Source organism: Ixodes scapularis, unplaced genomic scaffold (genome assembly GCF_016920785.2).
Source record: "Ixodes scapularis isolate PalLabHiFi unplaced genomic scaffold, ASM1692078v2 PGA_scaffold40__2_contigs__length_1045541, whole genome shotgun sequence".
Taxonomy (NCBI): domain Eukaryota; kingdom Metazoa; phylum Arthropoda; class Arachnida; order Ixodida; family Ixodidae; genus Ixodes; species Ixodes scapularis.
The window spans coordinates 357,417-378,656 of NW_024609869.1; the positions used below are offsets into that span (position 1 = coordinate 357,417).

General features: G+C 42.5%; 1 protein-coding gene across 1 annotated transcript in view; it reads left to right on the forward strand.

Annotated features, from left to right (window-relative positions):
- Positions 1 to 2,302: 2,302 nt before the first annotated feature.
- The window catches only part of LOC120846263, a 39,575-nt gene continuing 20,637 nt past the window's right edge, over positions 2,303 to 21,240 (forward strand). Inside the window, exons 1-4 of the mRNA XM_040217965.1 lie at positions 2,303 to 2,416; positions 10,365 to 10,531; positions 16,004 to 16,092; positions 17,291 to 17,362. Of these exons, the coding sequence (XP_040073899.1) occupies positions 2,303 to 2,416; positions 10,365 to 10,531; positions 16,004 to 16,092; positions 17,291 to 17,362 (442 nt within the window). The remainder of the gene's footprint in view (positions 2,417 to 10,364; positions 10,532 to 16,003; positions 16,093 to 17,290; positions 17,363 to 21,240) is intronic.

Below are 21,240 nucleotides of genomic sequence, written 5' to 3' on the forward strand. Positions count from 1 at the left end.
TAATCTTGTATTTAAACACGGTAGACTTTGCAACCCAAACACACGACGCGCACCACAACACAGACAGCATCAATCGCAGTGATACTCTTTTATTGATGAGGGCTAGCGACCTTCACGAGACTTTCCGATCACCCTCCGCCCTCACCTAACGTACATCGGGACTGGACAGTTCATTGATTAACTTTCAGATTATTCAAGTAATGCTTTAATTGCATTTTATGCCAGTTAATTGGAGTCTTGTGCTGGAGAAAATCAGCAAGGAGAAAAAAATGCCTGCATTAATATTTTTGACGTCTCTATTTCTTTTGTGACACAGGCTTGCACGGTAAACCACTTCAGCGTGCTTGTCATTTCGCCGAGGGTGATTATATTGTTTAAATAATAACTTTAAAAAAACTTCATTTTAAAAGGCTTCCCGTGTTCATATTTATGTAGGACTCACAACGTGAAGTTTAGAATGGGAATGCAATATGTCATTTATGGCATATAGTAAAACCAGTAAAACAATGTGTAGTTTTAACGTCTTTCACTCAATATGACCGGCGCAAAATCAACATACGGATTTATTGATTGATTAGTCTATTAAAGGATAGTGATCAGTCGCGTTACTTTTCTAATCAAACCACAGACCCACTCAACATTCGATGCTTTATGAAAGCCACGGTTTGTGCGAGATAACAAAAAACACGTGGGACCGGCGATTGTATACAAACCAAGATTATGGAAGCTTCCGACTTAATAGTAGTCGCTTTGCTGAATTTCTACGCATGGGAAACGATACAACACAACCTTTGGTAAGAAGAAACGGCAACGAAAATATAAAACATTTAATAAGGAATGTCAAGCTCAGCCTGAAACGGGCTTGCGTCGTCGAGATCCATGCTTCTGAGCGTGCGCCCGTAGCAGACGACGCACGGCGGGATCCCCGCTATCGCACGTTTCCAATTTCGGCCGCACGGTGGCGACACGGTTCGATCTCGAGGCGAATACAGAGGGACATCTTGTGGAAATCACCGAAAGCCTCGTGTTAAAGTTGAAAAAAAGAGAAAGTGAATCGGAAGGCATCACGCAGAAGAAACAGAAAGTGGCGGTTCTGCCGTACATTCACAGATTGTCCCATAATCTTAAAAAGATAGCCGGGCGTTTCGGCGTTCTTGTGTGTTTACAGCCCCGTCGAAGTTAGCCAGATTATGTCCAAGGGTGAATAATAAGTCACGCAAGGCGGAAGCATGCACAAAAAGCATGCCAACAAATATGGAGAATGCGAAACAGCGGTGGTTTACGAGATACCAACGTCATGCGGGAGAACGTATATAGGGCAGACGGGGAGGTGCGTCAACGAGAGGGCCAGGGAGCATTACTTTTCTGTTAGGTGGTCACCCTCGGGAAACTTGGTCGTTCATTGTGATCGGTTCCCATGTTCTCCTGCACTCGATGAAACGCTGATTTTGGGAGGATGTAAAACAAGAACAGGAAGAGAAATCTTCCAGGCTTTTAATATCAGGGTGAAGGGCGATGCATGTATCAGCACTTCCTCGGTCTTTTTATGAGATAAAGAATTTGAATTCATCTCACGAGAAGTTTGATTACAAGCAAATGGGTGATTGAGTGTGTATATATATGTTTGTTTTTCGGAATAAAAATTCAGTTGAAAGTAGCGCATCGTTTCGTCTATTCCTTCTGTTGTCCTTGTCTTCTGGCGCTTTTCGAATCTAAGATGTACCAACCTGCCCAACTCCAGATTCTTCTACAAAATCGCAACAAGCAAATCAGGCGTAAGCGGCGCATGATCCTTCTGGATTTATTGGCTGTCATACAAAATCTGAACTTGAATGTTACTTTCCGGTAGTCTCAGAATAGCAGCCACCGTTTCGCTAAAAAAACCTAAAGTTAACTAAGCCTAACGTTTTCTTAATCCTGCTAAATCATCGCACAGAAAATATTCTATAAATGATCTGTAATTGAGGTTCCGCCCTTTACTTTGTGTTGTAGAAAAACGTGCGTTTGTGCAATAATTTTTTTTGTTTGGTGAGAGAACAAACTAACAGGCTCCAGTGTGACCGCTGGCTGCGCATTGTAGGGAAAGTTTTTTTCTTTTTTTGTTCGTCAATTCAGATCCTACGGATTTTATTTTTTCGTTACTATACTAAGCATCAGCACTTTTTTCCGCCTAGCTGTTAAATCCTTGTTGATCAACTAGACAATATCAAATGACCTTTCCAAATGTCAGCAGTTTTAGAGTTTATATAAATAAGTCTCTCCCTTCCTTCGATGCATCTTTGAGCGAGGACTTTACGAGACGATGCTTGTATTTCTTTGTGTAGTTGCAGCTTTGCTAGCATGTTCCGATGCTGCAAAATTATCGGAACAGCAGAGGAAAGAACTTCAAACGAAGAGTTCCAATAACGCTTGGTTGGTACGTACCCTGTTTTGTTGAGGTGGGCAGGCTTGGCTACTGCTTGTGCAAAGAGGAAAATAGGTCAAAATTTCAAATAATGAACAAACTTCGCCATTTTAATTTTTTTTTAATTTTAGTTGGTAAAGGTTTTGCATTGAGCTCTGGTGCCCGGCTGGAACGTGAGCTCTTCTGGTATTATGTACTTATCATGTCCCCTAGAGTACGTCAAGAAATGTCATATCTTTGTAACTCTGCGCTGCACTGCAATTCTCGCGGTATCACAGCCATAAATGTGGATTGATACCACGCGTCTGTCCAAGTGGACCTTTCTGCTCAGCAGTCGTAATGTAGCTATAGACAACACCAATTAAAGTTTGGGACGCCAAAACGACAGTCACATCTGCGCCCTCTTACGCTATCCATCCATCGTTCACACCGAAGGTTGGGTGGTATAAAACACCAACCACACCGGTGGGAGACGGGCTGCAAGCATCAATCTTTAGAGGCGAACCTTGTCATTTATATAATGATTTTTTTTTTGTAAGACAAATACTTGCCAGTGTAGCAGCTTCGTCTATAAGATATGCGGAATTATGAACCGAAGAACTTGCAAAGCAACAAGCGAGAAACGTCGTGGCGTGTGGGTTGCACGCTCTAATATAGTTATCAAAGACGTATGGTGAATTTCGTCGTTGTAAAATTTCAAGTCGGAGCTGAGTTCCTGTAAAGCATTAGAACATCCTGCTTCGTATCCGTAATGTCATTGTAGTCCTACAACTGCAAAAACTGTAATATTCCCAAGGAGGATTGCACACTGTAATTGTACATTTTTGATTAATACCATCTAAAATATCACGGTATGATTTAGTGTTGCTAGGATTGACATATTCGTGTCAGTTGTTATTTGAGACAACTTCTGCAGCAAATTTACTTTCTGGTCACTGTCATAAAGAAACGTAATATCTCCTCGGATGAGCGTCGTATTCACAATATGCATCTAAATTAAAATTTAATTGTTTAAATAAATGTGTCTTATACTTTCGGAAAACACTTAATGTATCCCATTCTTTTCCATCGCTCAATGCGTACCCGAGAAAGCCTGAGAAAGAGCTTCTCAAGCTGCGATGCTTGAAGTACGCCGCTGTTCATCCTTAAAGGCCGGCCCGCAAGCAGAGAGAAGGAACCCGACCCTCACTTTCCTTCTCGCCACTGTGAGAGGAGGATATCGCCTCTCGTTTCCTCCTCGCCATTTCCCGTTTCTTTTTTGTATTCTTTTGCCAGCTGCCTGGTTTTTTTTTTTTTTTTTTTTTTTTTTTTACAAGTTTGGGGTGGAGGAAATGAAAGCTTCGAGGATTTGAAAAGATTATCCAGAAGCCAGCCGGCACACCTGCGACAAGGAACTGAACGAACCGAGTAGCTGTTTTGAGCCAGCTTGGCACTTGCTCTTCCCAACGAGTTGCATTGGCTCTTTTTTAGCATTGGTTTGGAAGACGATTCTTTGCTGTTGTGAGAGCACAAATGCCTTGTTCTGCTCAAAGAAGTAGTCATTGAAGTATCAATTTTAATATAAATATCTGATTTGGCATCTTTTGTTGTTTAGGCGGATTCATGGCGACAACGGGAAGTACGAGCGGCGTTTTCTGTATATCAGGGATGGCGCTCCATAGACCAGTGGTTCTGAATCATCATGGTTCGTAAACCGGCAGAGGTGACGGAGGATCCCATCCGCAGTGGGTCTAGCACTTTTCGGTGTAGAGCGTTTTGCTGTAGGGCATTTCGGTGCCGACTTTTTGGTGCACAGACATTTCAGTGTACGGACTTTTTGCTGCAAAGACCTTTCGGTGTGGGACTTTTCGGTGAGCGGATATTTCGGTGCACGGACATTTTGATCCATGGACATTCGACGCTATGGTTAGCTCGCCAGTATCTCTTTTCCAACGTACGCAGACACGCTTCACATCGTGTTTGCGCGTTGAGTTGATAGAAATAGTCTCCTCTATAAGGTGTTGACTTTATTATTGGTCCTGCGTGTAGGAAACGACCCAAACAGCAAGACGTTTGAAGTTGTTTGTGTATTCAGAACAATTTTGAATATCTTCAAATGCGCCTCCTCCGCGTAATCGCATAGCTCCGATTGTTAATAGTAAATTGTGATGACCTCGCACGACAAAAAAAAAACAAAAAAAAAACAAAAAAAAAACAATGTAATTATTACTTGTAACTCATTAGGGAATAAAGTAGGCGTGTGCGGGTACAAAATAAGTGTAATCAAATCAAATATCGATTTGAATCAAGTAAACAAGCCGAATTTGGTGAATGCTAAATCTATTTTATTTGGTATCAAATGTTTGCTCATTCTCGTACGAAAAAAAAAAAACAGTGACCACAGATCATACACAGAGTATGATCTGTGGTCAACGTCTCCTTCCATGCCGTAATGATGTCGCCGGACGTAAAGAACTGCCTTACAATCGTGCTTATACAGGGCGATTTTTTTTAACGTCTAGACATTTTTCTAAAAAAGACGTCAGAGTTACGCAATTGCGGTTTGTGCCTTATCTATAGTCATCAAAAACACCAAATCATTCATTTTTAAAGAGATGTAGTGGACGTGAAGTGGCTCACGGCGTCCTAAAAAGCCTAATTTGGACGCGAATCGTGTTACCGCAATCTTTTCGGCCACCGCACTCCTCGCCCCTTCTACAGTGGCGTTGTCACAGCGATGCGAATGATTTGTCGCTTTGGCTTCATGGCGTTAGGCTGTGCCACGCGGAGATGGAGCCCACATAAAATCAGAACTATATTTTCGCGCCCAAATTAGGAGGACGCCGTATAATAGTGTACGCGCGTTACATCTTTTTAAGAATGGACGGTTTGGTGGCTTGCGATTATGGCCAACAACTTTCTAAATACAAGATGCCGTTTTCTTTTCTAATTAAAAGGTTAATTAGCGAATTTGAGGCAATCGGTCGGTTTTAGTTGCGTTCGTTATTGAACCTAATCCTCGCCTGGCCGTATAGCTCACCTACACAAACCGCAATGGCGCTAATTTTCACTGGACAATTTGGTGGCTTTTAATTACGCCCAAAAACTTTATAAATCAACTATCCCGTTTTCTTTTATAATCAAAAAGTTTATTAACAAATGTTAGGTAATCAGTCGGTTTTTGTTGCGTTCTTTCTTGAACCCGATCTTCGCCTGGCCGTTTAGCTCACATCCACAAAATGTTAATTTCCACGTTTTTTTTCTAATATCTAGTAGGTGAAAAAAAATAAAAAAATAAACGTTGTATATAAAATAGAGGGCAGTTTTTTTCTGATATAAATAAAGCGTGGGGCACGCGTCTTGCATGCATCTCTTTTTTTTTTCCGGCCTATGAAAACAAATTCCGGGACATTCGAAGTTGAGTTTATGATGGGGCGGGCGCTTTATCACGGGGTATTTTGTCATGTTTCTTAAGCTTTATTACTAGTCAGAAGGAAGCCACGCGAGCCGCATCACGTTGCAAACAGCTAATTCGGGTGTTTCTCAAGCAGCTCTAGAACTTTCCAATTGACATTGTGGTTCTTAATACATCTAAAGAAGTTTGGTACTTAGTCCTAAACATTTAATTTATTAGGCATAATTAAAAATACTGCAACTCTCGCAAGACGTCTACCCAAAACATAAAGTTGGCTTAATTCATTGGCGTAAAGTGGCTGCGTCTTTCATTTTTATGCTTGGTCTTTAAAGATTCGTGAAAAGCATTCGCGACCTTATCTGTCAAGGCGCGTACGCGGACAGCGCGGCCTCCTCGGCAAGTTGTTCCCTCATCGAAGACGACAATGAATAAAAGGAGCGATAAAAATCTTAATGCCTGAAAAAAGCGCAAGTTTAAAATAATTCTAAGGGTGTCAGTTGATTTTATTTCTACTATATTCAAATTTCAACACTCGTCGCGGGCAGCATGAAAGGAAGCACTGCACTCTTGGCGCAAACCAGTGCCCAGTCAACGGTTCTACACTCAAACACGCATCACCACCCGACCTGTTTGAAAAATAAATAATTTTCAGTACTTTTGGTAGAAAAGGCGAATTTTCTACTGAGCGTGATATTTGTGGACCCAAAAGTCCTGTACCCGGGATCGGTAGTTCATAGCTTCAGGAAGACGAAGAACGACGGATGCATTATTTCCCGCGGAAGTACTGTTTTGAATTTGAATTCCACATAAAATTGTATATGCACAAATTGTGGCACGATACCGAACTTGCTTGATTACTTTTCTTTTAAAGACAACATAACCAGGCATAATCTACAGATATTGCAGAATTCATTTTAATTGGCGTACAGCGCGAAAGACAAGCATGGACATAAAGAACACAATAGAGCTCTGCATCTCTACTGCATTTCTTTCCGTACTTGTGGACAGTTAGTCCGCATGACTATATTCAAAAACTGCCAAACCGTTTAAGCCTACCCCTTTTTATAATTTTTTTCGTAGATTAATTGTGGCGAATCCCGGCTGGGTTCGGGTAAAGATCTCGCACGTGTTCAAGGACACATTTCGGCATGATTTCCCGCTTGGTGACGACGTTGAGCTGACCGCTGTTCCACTCCTTTTCTAAGTAGGCGGGGAACGCCAGACGCCTAAATTATCCAAGCAGCCCCAAAACTTGCGGTAGTACACCTTCCGAACTCCTGAGTTTTTTTGGAGATGGCCTTCGCCCACCCTGACAAAGCCCCAAACAATTATGTAAGGGCTGCAGAGGCTATCTGGGCATTCCGTTTCTAAATGCGAACAGAAGAGAATGAAAACTTCGTAATACCTGCTGTCTTTTAATAAATGGCATAATATTGCTAGTGGCATATTATTGCTAGTTGCACTATTTTACGCGAAGAAAATTGTGATTTTGCGGTTCTATCTCCGTGTTTCCCGTTCTCTTTGCTGATACGCAAGATATTTGTTGGGTGTCAAGTTTTCAGTTACATTTGTCGACAGAAACTAAATGCACGTTTGGCCACGAAGAAATTTTTTTCAAAGGCTGAAGATAGATGAAATATACCATAAACCGTTTCAGTTTTTATGGAAGTTTGTTTTTACTCTTCTTAGTAGCTTCAACGAGGCGGCCGTCACTCTTGAAAACACCTGTAGTACGAAGCTATATATTATGCCCCAGAAATGGTCAGACTGGGTCCCTCTGACTGCAATATCTTTGACTTGTAATTACTCATGATTATTACTTTGTACAAAAAACAAAAACAAAAAAAAACCACAATAGTGATATAATCACTCTTCAGTGTGCCGTTTTTAGAACGACAAATTTTCAACTCTCTGGGTAGAGCTCAAAGTTCGGATAAAAATACCCATCTTTTTTCCTTCTGCTGTGATGTTCAAGTTCCGTTCACTCGAGATAAATATGCGGTGGTGTAGCGTGTGTGGCCGCATGCGAAAGTATCTGAATGTAAAAGAACTTGTTGTTGGGCTAGTTGGTGTTGACTATCTGAGTGTGTTTTAGAACTGCAGAAAAAGAGCAAAAAAAAGAAAAAAAGAAGAAAAGCGAGCCAGCCCGAACCCTTCCGAGCTCATATCCAGCCTGCCTAACTAACCCCTGGTTTTTGGGATTGAAGCAGAGAACCTTGAAGGGTTACAGAGATTTTGTCGGGGGGCCGGTAAGCCCATTAGCACTCGTGCGAGAAGGCCGTAAAAAGCGAGGAGGAAAATGGAGGAGGAAAGGGGAGGAGGAAAAAAGAAAAGAGGGGGAATCTTCTGCCACGCTGAAGAAAATTTTGAGCCCCCGCCTTTAAGCGCCGTTCACATTCTTGCGACCGGGTAATACAGAGAGAGACCAGACCGATTTTTAAGCCTTTTGCGACTTCTTAGGACCCGATGCGCTGCAGCGGAGCTGGTCCAAAGAGATCGCAAGAGGCTTAAAAACCGGTCTGGTCTCTCTCTGTATTACCCGGTCGCAAGAGTGTGAACGGCGCTTTATTAGCCCCGAGAGCGAGCACAAGCGTCGCTGCGGTCGCCGCGCCCGGATTGGGTGAGGTGTACTGTGACGTCAGGGCGAGTACTCCGCTCCGCGATCTCGCATCGGCTCGCCTCCCAGCACCGGTTTCCTGGTTTGGCGTTGTGTGCCGCAAGCTCTTCGTGGAGCTGCACTTCGTTTACCTGGTGTGCAAGAAGTTGAGTTAGGCCGATATTGACGTGCTTCCGTACATTTTATAAGCCTGCTTGTCCCTTTTACCTTTAAAATTGCGTTACAAATCCCGAAAGCTATCGGCGGAGGCGATTCCGCCGATGAACCTCCCCGTCCGTCCACACGACACAAGGCAATCTTGCGAGAGGTCGGTGAAGCGATGGCGCAAGCGTTTGAGACGCTGGAATTCTGTTCCTTGCACGTTTATGATTTAAGACGATATTAAATCCCGCTTTCAATGCATTTGAAGTGGCATTTATATCATGGGCCTTTGGGTGGTCGGCAAATTAGCTCGCGACCCTGACTCTGCGGTGCCACTCTGCATGCGCTGGTTCGCAGATGTCTTCTTTGAAGTGCTCGTGGAACAGGGTTGTTTTACATAAATGTAGCTTCTTCGTGAATTAATTATATAGTTTATACACGTATGCAGGCATATTTCTTAGAAGCTGCACACTTACTGGAAATTAGTTTGTATGGTAGCAGCAAAAACGGCCGAATTGCCCCCAGTTGTCTGTATGATATGTATTAACTGCCAAACTATGAACGGCAATATTTCCGTAATATGGAATGTTTATACTTTTTCCTGACATTCTTTATTCCAGCCTATTCCGAAAATACGCCGTTTAGTCTGAATTGTTATTTCCAATTAAAAGAGACACTGCTGCAGGTCCCGAAAAGCTTCCTCAGCCTCCAAACTCCCTACAGCTGGACTCTCTGACAACAGAGGAAAACAGGAGTAAAAGCAAGCATTCGAACGTCTGTCCAGTGGAAGATGCAGCACTAGTAGCAGAAAATGTGGAACCTGTGAAGGGCGATAGTCTGCGTGAGAAAAGCGTCTGGTATTTTAACTTCAGGACAATTCGAGTTAAGTAAAATCTCAATTTTAGGGCTTAAGGGGCTAATAACGAGCTAGACACCTTCGCTTACGTTTGTTATACATTACTTGAGGGTTGATATAAACAAGTCCACAAATACCACCCGTGTAGTCCATTGAAATACTATCCGAATCCATCAAAGGTCAAATGCAAGCACTGTATATAATAAATGTTCCTTGTTTTTTTTTTGTTTTTTTTTTTTACTTTGCCCTTGCATTTGGGCTGTCTTACTTGTGATTTTTTCTTGATGGCCCAGACTGTATTTAACATGTTGCTCGAGCAGCATGCAGCTTTTCTGCTTCGGCGATCTTGTTTAAAAACAGAGATACAAAAAAATAGTATACATAACCTGCCAATTCATTCAGACCATCAGCAGCATTTATTATGCGAGATGTAAATCTATAGTGACGCTCCTGCAATTGTGGCCAGATTTCTTTATTTTCATATACCAGCTGTGATTCATGCGTTGCCTGCCCTGTCAACCATGTTTAAAATGTTTGTTGAAGCTTCGCCTGTTGCTGCAGGCCGTACCTCAATAAAGGTTCAAATAAAAATTTACACTTCCTTAGAAAAACACGCCAAAAAAATTAAATAGAAACGGGCGCGCCGTCAGCTAGCGTCGTCACAGCCTCCACAGGGCGAGCGGGCCGAGTCGGGGAAAAATTCTCTCCTCGCCGTGACGTCACCCCGGTTCGCCGTAAGGGGGCGCCACGCGAACTTCTCGGGGCTAATAGAGTCGAGTCCAACGCCAGAGAAGGGTTGGTGTGCGTGGAGTAAATAAAAAATGAGTCTTATCATTTATGCGCCTAATTACTTCTTGCGATTAGTGTTCCTGCTGATGGAGCGTTTGATTATCGGCGCTCGAGTGCAATTGTTTGAGAAGTTTGATTACATGGTGGTGTTGTTTGATTTCAGCTGTTTACTGCAAGACATAAATATTACCTTCTGTATCGTTCCGTAGAAAACGATACTGCACACGGAGGAGTCAAACCGTGTGTTCAAATAGAATTGAAAATGTGTTGGAACGGCGAAAAACTGATGTGGTACTATTTCAATTATAAAGGTATCTATAGAAGTGACTTGTACGTATCATCTTTTACTGATTCTTAGAACAAATATGCAGCGGTTAAAATTAAAAAAAAATAAAACATATCTACGCGTTAGTTTTTGTTTCATATTCGCCAAAAATTTGACCACGGGGATACCTTACAAAAATATATATCGACTTCCTACAGAATTTCCACAGATTATGGTGTATAGAGACTTCATTATATATATATATATATATATATATATATATATATACATATATATATATATATATACATACATACATACATATACATATATACTAAAGAAAATGAATCCACTTTTTTATACATTGTCTATAGCTTCTTGGCCGATTTTATTAGACTTTTTATAGAGCTTAACGTACAAAACTTAGATAGAAATTACATAGAAAACAGATTCTAACATCGTTTATCCCCTATGTAACAACAATTAATAAGTTTTGAATGAAACAAAAACAGCAACTTTTATTTCGAACAATAATTTTAAGTTGCGTACCAATAAGTCCACGGAGACTTCACTTGCCACTTGCCATGTGCACATACGCATACATGAGAAATACACACGCCAGGGAGAACTCATAGCGCTATAGTAATTCGGTGGTGTGGACTCTACACCGCTATATATATCATACACTTGAAAGGCAATCATATGAATGAGGACCACCCTGAAGATAATAAGCGACAGTGGTTGGTGGAGGAGAACTGGTCGAAGTGAGCGTTTTTTTTCGCTAGTAATGTATACGAAATGTTCCTTATAAGGGTTGGCGAACTGCACCTCCAACCATAAAGCGTTGCAAGGGGCAATAATTATTTATCACAGTCGAACAAAAAAATCCTCCACAAGGAGGCTCTAACTGGGTGTGATGTCGCTCCTCCGCAGAGCACCTTATTATTCTATCGAGTCTAGTTTATATATATTCTATAGAAATATGGTCACAAAATGTCTATTGTAACGTGGCAATCAAAATTTTGTTGCACTTCTATCGCATTTACTCCATAGACTTCGATATAAAGAAAGTCTGTAGAAAGTGTATTGAAAATTTCCGACACGACGTGGCTTCCTAAGAAGTTGAATTGTTAAAATATGGATAAAATTTTTCTAGACTGCCCGAAATAATTTTGTTTCCTAAAGATACAAACTCCTGCATCCTCAAGATTCACGTGTTCACATTCAACATCTGATCATGATTGGATATCGTAACTAGTGTTCAGTGTTTTCGAATATCTGAAGAAGTTAAAAAAACACTTGCCGGCAAATTGTTCGTCAATTCAGATATATCCGAAAAATTCCGAATCCCGAAAAACTCCGATATTAAAAAAGAAACTTCAGTTTTCTTTTTGAATATCGGGCTATTAAAGAAAGGGGGTTTGCCATTTATCTTGTCAAGGTTCGTTCAAAACGATGGGTCACGACAAAAGTCACTGTTCCGTCTCCCAGCTAGGAGCATACTATTTGTCTTTTTAGAGGGAGGCGGGGTTGTGTTTTTATAACGATAAAAACTATAAACCTGTAATTTGCATACGTCCAGATGCTTAGGCAGGGCAGCCGGTGCTTCTATGTTTCCCACCGGCTACTTCCAGGTGTTTAGTTATTTCAAAGTAGTTATTAGTTAGTTATTTCAAAGTAATTGGAGCAATACTTCTTTGCAAGATTCCCCGTGGGACAGTAAGTATTGCTAATGGCAAAGGACACCAATGCCAAACTCAGCTGGAGAAAGAACATTCGAACAAATGAGTTCTTAGAATTTAGGGTACATTCGTGTACGAGTATGTTTTATTTTTATTTCTAATTTTGAAAAACTGAAAACAGTAAAATTATACGCGAAAATTTGAAGAACTGCGGAATCTAAAAGACAACTCCAATATATTCCATATTTTCTGATAAAAACGGACTATGAACAATTCCCCCCCCCCCCCCCCCCCCCCCCCAGTTTCAAACAAAAGAAACACCAAAAACACGAAATAGTAGTCATAAACGATACATTCGGTTATTTTTTGCTTTGCCCTACATAATGACGAGGAGACTATATATAAATTAGCCAAAAAACTTTTGGTGACATATTATTTTAGCTTGACCTAATTATAATTAGGAACGCATGAATATGAATGAATGAACAACAGAGGAATGAATAGTAGTTGGCTTTGTTTCAAATATTCCGTGAATATTTTTTTAAAGTATAGGATGACCGCCTTGATCTTATAGACCTTAAAAAATCATAATTTTTGCGTTATAGCATGGCCTGTCAATATGCGCAGTCTATAAGCCGCCTTTTTCGTTGTCTGCTAGCTTACATGTACACATCGCGACACTGTTAGCGCGATCACGACATAGGCGCATTTTCGCATTTTACTTCTACATAGTATTAGCGAGCAAGGAATCTTATCGCTAACATTATAGAACTAAATGAACTGTTTCCGCAGCAATAATAAATTGGATGACGTACATCCCTTGGTTTCAAAGAGAAAAACTGGAAAATTCGGCGATCGTTTGTTCGCGCTAACAGTGTCGCCCTCTGAACACATAGCTTTACAAAGACAGATTCGTCTCTCAGCTGTGAGATGTTATTTTATCATCGATAATGAGTTAAAAATATACAAGGCCAGTTGGTTATTCTCTTTCAGCCATTGAGGATATCTAAAAAAAAAAAAATATTAAAAATAGCACTTGTCCTGTGTGCTTCCCCGTCTTTTTGTCCCGTCTTTTTTGCGCTATTTTTAATATGAATGTCTAAAAAAAAAGACGAGTAAAAATTAAAAAAGAACACAAGCTGCTCTAAGTTAGCAACTCAAGGTGACAGGGAGAATGCAAAGTACTGAACTGTAGTATTCTCTAATATCAACACACCTTCGTTGACTTTTTGGGTGATAAGAGAGTTTCGTCATTACTCCATACAAAATATTTCGAAACCTGATACTTAAACCCTATCCCTTAGAAAAAAAAAGAAATGTTCGAGGACACCTAAGCACATCTTTTGAGTTGTGAATGCGAAAGCATGCCGCTTGCGATGTATTGTTTCCGTCTCGCGTTGTCGAAGAGCCTCGTCCTCTTCTTGCCTGAGACGCTTTCAATCGCGATCCACTTGCGCCTCACGCTTTCGAAAGGCTCTGTTCTGTCTCCTAGCCAGCAGCGCCGCTGCTCGTTCCACCCGCCGTGTATTCGGAGGCTTGATAACAATGGAGGATTTCGCTGCCCGCTTCCTCGCTCGTCGTACTGCGTTATTCCACTCTCTTAGTTCGTCTACGGTGCACGGCGTGGACGGGCCGATTTCGCTGCTCCCGAGGTTGCGGCCGCCGACGATGTAGATGCTTGAGGCGCCGCCATGTTCTTCGGAGTCGAGAGGAGCACATGAAACCGAGCGCGCTAGCCGTGTTCCTTTTACCGGTCCGCTGCCGGCGCGGGGCCCGCAGCGCCATGGGGTGGCGTTCCTTGAAGATATGAGGCGCGCCAGCCAATGGGCGCCTCGTTCCTTGAAACTATAACTCGCGTCAGCCAATGGGAGCCTATCCATCTGATCGCTGCTGCAGACGACAGGCTTCGCTTTATTCGGACAGGGGAATTTAGGTACCATTTGGCGCGTGGCTTCAAAAGTTGATAACGTCGGTTTTCTTCATAAAACAATTAATCCTTTCGCATTAAAAAAAAAAACGAAAAAAGAACAGCAGGTTTGTTTTGCGCGTGGTGTCAAACGTTTGGCTATAGACTTTACTGCTCTCAGCGTCACACTCGCACCGGCGCGTCCGGTTTTGGCTAAATTCGCCTTGTTGACTTTAGTTGAGGAAAATCGAAGAATCCCGTCTGCTTGCTGGATTCAGCGTTCGAGTTCGCGTGTTCGCCTATACATTTCGTCTTCCCTATTCATTACTGAAGTGACGGCACGGTGCCAGGAATAGTCCCCGAATGATGTGTTTAGCGTCCTGTTTCGCCCATACATCCCTGGCTCGCATGCGAGCTGGTACAGTACGGGCACTAGTTTTGTTTAGGGTGCGTGCTCGCGCTCATGGCTTTTGCCTCGCGCGCAGGTACGGCGAAACGAAGTATAATTGTCCAGGAACAGCCTGCAGCAGTTATCAGAGCGCTCGAACGTCTTCAGGAACCACCACTGTGCACCATAACAAAATGCAAAATACGTTTTTTTTTTGTTTTTTTTTTTGTAAACATGTGCGAGTAGGGTATATTGAAGGCGAAGAATGTACGGACGAAATTTGACCTAGATGACTTCAGCTTGCTATTAATTGCGTACTAATACATAACAAAAGGGTTTTGAGGATTTTTAAGCATTAGTATCTTCATAAATGGATTCTCCAGTATACTTGTGAATGATGTTAGCGCAAACCTTAGGGACGGAATTTGATCATTCACTTGTTAGTAATGAAACTAATCTCCAACTTGAAGATTGACATAGCTTTAAGTAGGCTATAATTGTAAACAATACAGTTCCCTGTAGCACATGCTATAAGAAAAACATTGAAGCAGTCCATCAGAAAATTCAATGCAAATCACCAGTCATTTATTAGCACTATATACATTTTGATTGAATACAGAACGAGGAAGACATCCAACGCACAAACAATCTTTTATCACCTGATTTGGCTTACCGCCGCTCGCGTACCGACACTTCTGCTCCCACATACCTTCAACATTTCGAGCTTTTTGGCGAAGTCCTCATTTTTCTTTTTTATAGGAATATGCATTCTTGTTTAAAAAAAAAAAACAAAAAAAACGTTCACAATTTTTTCCTGAACTAAAGGCACTTGGGGAAGCAGTTCACAGAAAACACAGGCCTATGGTTTTTGTCGTTTATTCATTTTAAGACGGCAGCATATTTCGGTTAATTATCTCGTGCGAAAGCCAGAAGCGGCGACAATCGGAGAAAGAAACTAGGAACAGACGACAACACTCAAAACCGAAAAGAGTCCGAACTGTATTTATTACGCACGCGCGCATACTCGCGACGTGAAAGCGGCCTTCAATACAAACTCGTACGTATGACAAAACAGATTGTAGTATTGGGATATACAGTAAACAACACTCTCTTAGGAGCTGTGACTTACCTCAAACAGCCTGTACGTGGGTTTGCATACGAAATCCTTCCATCGGATTCGCGACAACCAAATTTTTCTTCTTATTTGGTTTCTCACGTGGAACCCCGAACAGCTTTTTCCCCGTTCCTTGCTTCTTCGATCAGCCCACAGCACAACAACACATCATGTCAACTGTCACATATCGCTAAGCACAAAAAAAAAAACATTTTATGGTTATGTTTTCTTCTGTGCCTTCATTTATATTTTGAGGGACTAAAAGCAAACTTCTAAAACTATTTAGGCATCGTGGCCCAGTTTTACTTAGACGTTATCAAATTTTTGATATAATTATTAAACGAATATTTGCTATAAAAACTGGATTTATTAAATATTTAGAAGATTGATATTTGTCTTTTATGATTCTTTGCATAATTATTTTCGTTTCGTTGTTTCATGCTGTAGCTATCCACAGCCCCACATGTGGATCAAAGTTAAACTTTCTGAGAAACAAAAAAACTTAGTGACGATGAAATACGATTTTTATTACGAAGGTAAGCCATTACTGATATTGTTTTACACTGACCGTTTAGCCAAATGACGAGATTTTTGTTTATTAAATAATTAATATCACCGATATCAAACTGGATGCACAGAAGCATGCATTCGCTATGCAAGACTAAGGGTAAAGTTTTTTTTTTTAGTAAACAAGCAAAACAAATTATCAAACTGTAAATTCATCTCGATAATTCTGATAAACACGGTGAGCGCAGAATGTTTTGTGCGTGCATTACGCGGGCATTATAATTGTTTAAGCTTGGTTACCGGGAGATCGGGGTGGTTTCAAACGCCTGGCACACACGCCACACTAATATGGTCCCCTGTCTTATCAGAATGATTAAGGCAAATTGAAAGGTGTTCAGTAGCGGAGTCATCTGCCCGTGCCGGCAGTCGCCTGCTGCTCCATGGGTTATACTTAGTCCAGCTGCTTGTGCTCTCGTTCACTTCCTCCTCGTGGCGTCGAGCACAAGCGACAGGCTGCGAATTGCGCTGTCCGAGACTCGATTTCAGCCGTTCATTCGGTTTCGTCAATTACAATCAACTGTTCTCAGTAATGATGAAGTCTCACTAACCATGGCCTAAGTACGCATTCTATGCTTGTTATGATTTTGCATCGCCTGTTATGGGCTATGTGTGCTTTATGTTTATTCGGCCATGTAACGGTCTCTCGTTACGCTCGTGTTTAACGATTTTCGCACGAAATTCACGCCTCAAACAGGTTCTACGTGAAAATTATATTAAAAAAGACAGTCACTGAATTTAGTAGAACAGTGCAAGCAGCATACGAGATAAACCCCAATTGAGCGTGGATTTCTGGACAGAGAATTTCCACAATTTGTTCGCTTTGTGCTGGTTAGAAAACCGACTAACCCGAAGTTGATTAAACCAATATTAGTACCTTAAAAATTGATCAACAAAAAAAAAATCGGCCTTGTGCTGGTTAGAAAAGCGACTAACCGGAAGTTGATTAAACTGACATAAGTACCTTGAATATAAATAAAAAAATAAAAAATTCTATGACCCCAGAAGGAGACAGTTGAAGTTTCCTTTAATATGCATGACGGCCCTGATTTTTTTTTTTTTTAATTTAGTTTGTGTAGCAGAGTCAAAAGAGAATCTCATAATGTTTACATCGATAGCCGTATGATATATGTTCGGCACGTCTGAATTCTGTTTGCAAATTATATTTAGGTTTCAAGGATTATCGGCTGCTTTTTACCGATTATCAAACCTGCTTTACTTTAATAAGGCTCCATGACAAAGGTAAGTAAGAAATCTTTCTACTGCGTTACATTTTCAACATGCTAAATCTTATACGCCGGCTCATTTTCTACAACTTTGACTCCGAAAAACATTATTTAAATATTTTTGACACGCTCCTTTTGCGCCGTGACTACTAGAGTTGCAGACAGTTCTTGAATGCATCGCTGAAAATTAAGTAATCTTAAAATAATTATGTTATTTTAATTTAATCGAAATATCGTGCACACCTAGTTGCTATTCCGTTCAGCCGGCTTCTCGCAGGGAAGCGTTTCATAACGCAATACAAAAGGAATAGCACTTACCGTTAGCAGCATAAATAATTAGAAAACTTGAATCTGGAACCTGGACATGTCTTTTTTCTACCTTACACTTTTTTACAGAATGCATAATAGAGTTGCGCGAGACAGATAGGTCGTCTATCACCACCAAACTAAAAATGGGCTTGGTACTCAATTTGTAGTGTCTTGTGATTTCTGATTCAACTTGCAGACCAACTCATATTTACAAAGAAACCGAAGCGCCTCTAGCGGACGCCACCGGCGCCGCGCATGCGCGATGGAGTGTGGGCAAGAAGCTCGTCGTCGCCCATAAACAAAGCATTGGAATGCGACGTTATCGGCGTCGGTGTGAGCCCCCGTGCTCTTTTTCGCGTTGGAATTGTTGATTCTACGTATTCTTGGAGATGTCTGACTACTTTAGCGGCCTCATCGAAATTAATGAGGCTCATTACTCAGCAAACCTTCGCGTGAATAACATGCCGCGATTCATTCTGCGTGGACGCCGTAGAATGGACGCTAAAACTTGATTGACATGGTGAGGTTCTGCTCGCTATTTTCAGTCATGATGTCGCTCGGGCTGCAGAAGCCTGAACCGTAGCTGAGATGTCGACGTCGATACTGAAAATCGCAAGCCGAATTGGACCAAGTGAATTAGACATAACAAGTCGGTGATGGCCACTGGTAATACTTATCAACATCATCTTGTACCTACTGTTTACACTTAGCCTGCTTGCCCCAACCATCCTTCAAACTTAAAAGCCTCTTGAGGCCAACACTTACTTCTTATCGCAATTACCGGGTCAACGTTTGGTCTACGGGCCGCTGTCGTTTGAACCTGCAGACGATAACAAGCAGAAATGTTTGAGAGAGCAGACGACAGCTCGAACGATCAGGCGGCCGTTTGAACTTGATGACACACTGAACTAGAGGCAGCAGGTGGCCCGTACAACTTGGCGGGTTTCCCGAGTTCAGGTTGGAACAAAACAAATAATTGTGACGACCACATGTATCCGTGAATTCAACCCAAAGTACTTCCCGCAGAAGCAATCGCGGTCGGACGGTGTCTGGTTTACGTTTTTCACGGCTCCTATCCACGTTCTCGAATAAAGCGAGCAGAAGAAAACTAAAACACATAAAAACTGGCATTCAAACTTTTCCCGACACTTTTGGTAGAGCTCCAGTCACGGCGTTTTGACAAAAAGGCAGGTTTTTGTCTGGTTCCTTTCAAAACAAAGCAGGAATGCACGTCCCGCATAGTGACTTCCGCCAACAGCCCTAGACCGGAAGTGCGCCCAACGCGCCACCACCGCGCCGTCACGTAAATGAGCTGATTCGCGTATAGACCATTCCAGTAACAGCTCTCAGGGCAGCGCCATTTTGTTCGACTACACATATATGGGAACCTCAGCAGGCTCGGAGGGGTAAAATGGAGAGGCCTTTTTTGCACTTCGTCAGGGCACAGTCACATGACAACGGGTATCACGTGAGCACCTATGTGCCCCCTACCTCCTCCTTTTCCTCAACTTCTCAGTTCCTGTTTTTATTTTCACCGCGTTCTCTCACTCCGGACCATTTCCTTATATGTTCTATTACGGGAAAAGGCGTCGGCGTTGTGCCCGAAAAATGGCCATAAAATTACGTCATCAAGCACGCGCCACTCAACGTTAAAGCGGACGCGTCATAGAAATAAAACTCAACAAAAAGCACAGCAACGCAGATGGTTCGTCACGAAAGCCATGAAGCCGGAGGGGGCGCCGCGCCTGCACAGTGGGGGGAGCCTGATGTCACCGCCGGAGCGCCGTGTGCAAATGGAAGACGTGGCGCGCTGCCTCCAACGCGTCAGTTGCTCTTCGGACTTCACCTGTGCTGGTTGTGCGCTTTGTGCGATGGACTGGGAGGCGACCGCGTCTACATAAACGGCCTCTATTGAATACGCGAAGACACACACCAAATGCAGTACTGGCAGAAGCAGCTTTAATATGTGTGGGAACATTACTAAAAAACATTACACCCGCAGGACTATAATAATGATGTTTATTTCCAAGATAACAGGATGTTGGAAATATAACGCCCCTTTCGCATTCCCACACGTGAACAGTCTTAAGTGTCTTCGGCCTGCTTCGTTTTTTTCTGAAGCTGCAAGAATAAAACACACATTTGAAATAAAGAACCGTTTGATAGTTCCTTTCTTTTTTTTCTTTCTTGCAAGCTGGGATTCTGGCATCGCGTTGATATTAAGAAGTGAACTGCGCGCTAACCTCCTTTTGCCAGCGAAGCACTTGAAATTTTCCGTTATGGTGGCGGGTCTAAGAATCGTGTTTGTTTAACGCAGATGTGGTTTTCCATATAATTTTTCAACGTAAAATCTTCTTTTTTTTTTTTTTTGACAATACATGTGACCGAAGAATTACATCTCAGTGAGAGGTGACATGCAGCAAACTAATGAGTGCAGTCTCCAAATTTATTTTTTGACTTGCGCTTTCACTTGTGCCTTTCACTTATTTTGCTTATATATTAAGCGTGCGGTGAACTAGTAGCCCAGGGAATGATTATGCTGTCGAGGATATCGGGCGTTGACTTCTCTACAAATTTTACAATGCATGCCACCAGACATTTCTGTGACTCATTGTTCTCTCACTTTGGGGGGCTTTCTTTGGGGTGTATTTTGCAACAAATTGTGTTGTTTTAACCTTGTTAAGATTTCGCACGTATACTGTCCGGCAATATGAAAGACCCACTGGGAGCGCGTGGCCGAGGCGGTGGCTGGCAGGGGCGCTGCGAGCGCTCCGGGCAATTCCATTCTGCTTCGAGGAAAGGACGCTCACTCGGGCTCAGCTAAACCGAAACGCGCTTATCAGTTTGTGCTGGGCCCCGAGCGAGCGTCCTCCCCTCAAAGCAGAATGGAATTGCCCGGAGCGCTCGCAGCGCCCCCGCCAGCCACCGCCTCGGCCACGCGCTCCCAGTGGGTCTTTCATATTGTCGGAGACTGTACTTCCGGAGCACGGCTATTTCGTCGTTATCCGACATTGGGCGCGCGACTCCACCAACGTGGTCTTTGTAAAAAATCCCTCCACGCGATGATCCACCCTCTAAAACAAACAAAAAAGGAACAAAAACAAAGTGGCAAGCAAAAAGCACAAGCAGGGAGAATAAAATGCCGGAGAGGAGGACAGAGGTCGAACACGGCCCGAGAAGGGAGGGGGGGGGGGGGGGGGGGGGGGGGAGGAGAAGAAAGGGCACGTAGGTGGTCACGTGATCCGTGTTGTCACGTGACTGCACCTTGACGACGTGGAAAAATGACGACTCGGTAAAACGAGGGAGAGGGCACGCATTAAATAAACGTCTCCTGGAGAAGAAGGCCGTAGCGCTCTTCTCGTGACGTCACAAAGGAAGGCCATCGGGGGCGCGCGTCGAAGCGAAGGCAAGGCGCGTGGATCGACCGTCGTAACGCGCTTTTAGTCACACACGCGGGTCTTATTAGCTAAAATGAAAGCTCCACATAGCAACGGGTCTCAGAAACACTTTATTACACGGGCAGAACATTACACCGCTAAATAATCGGTACGAAATGGCACGAGGTTATGCGTATAAGACGTCTAT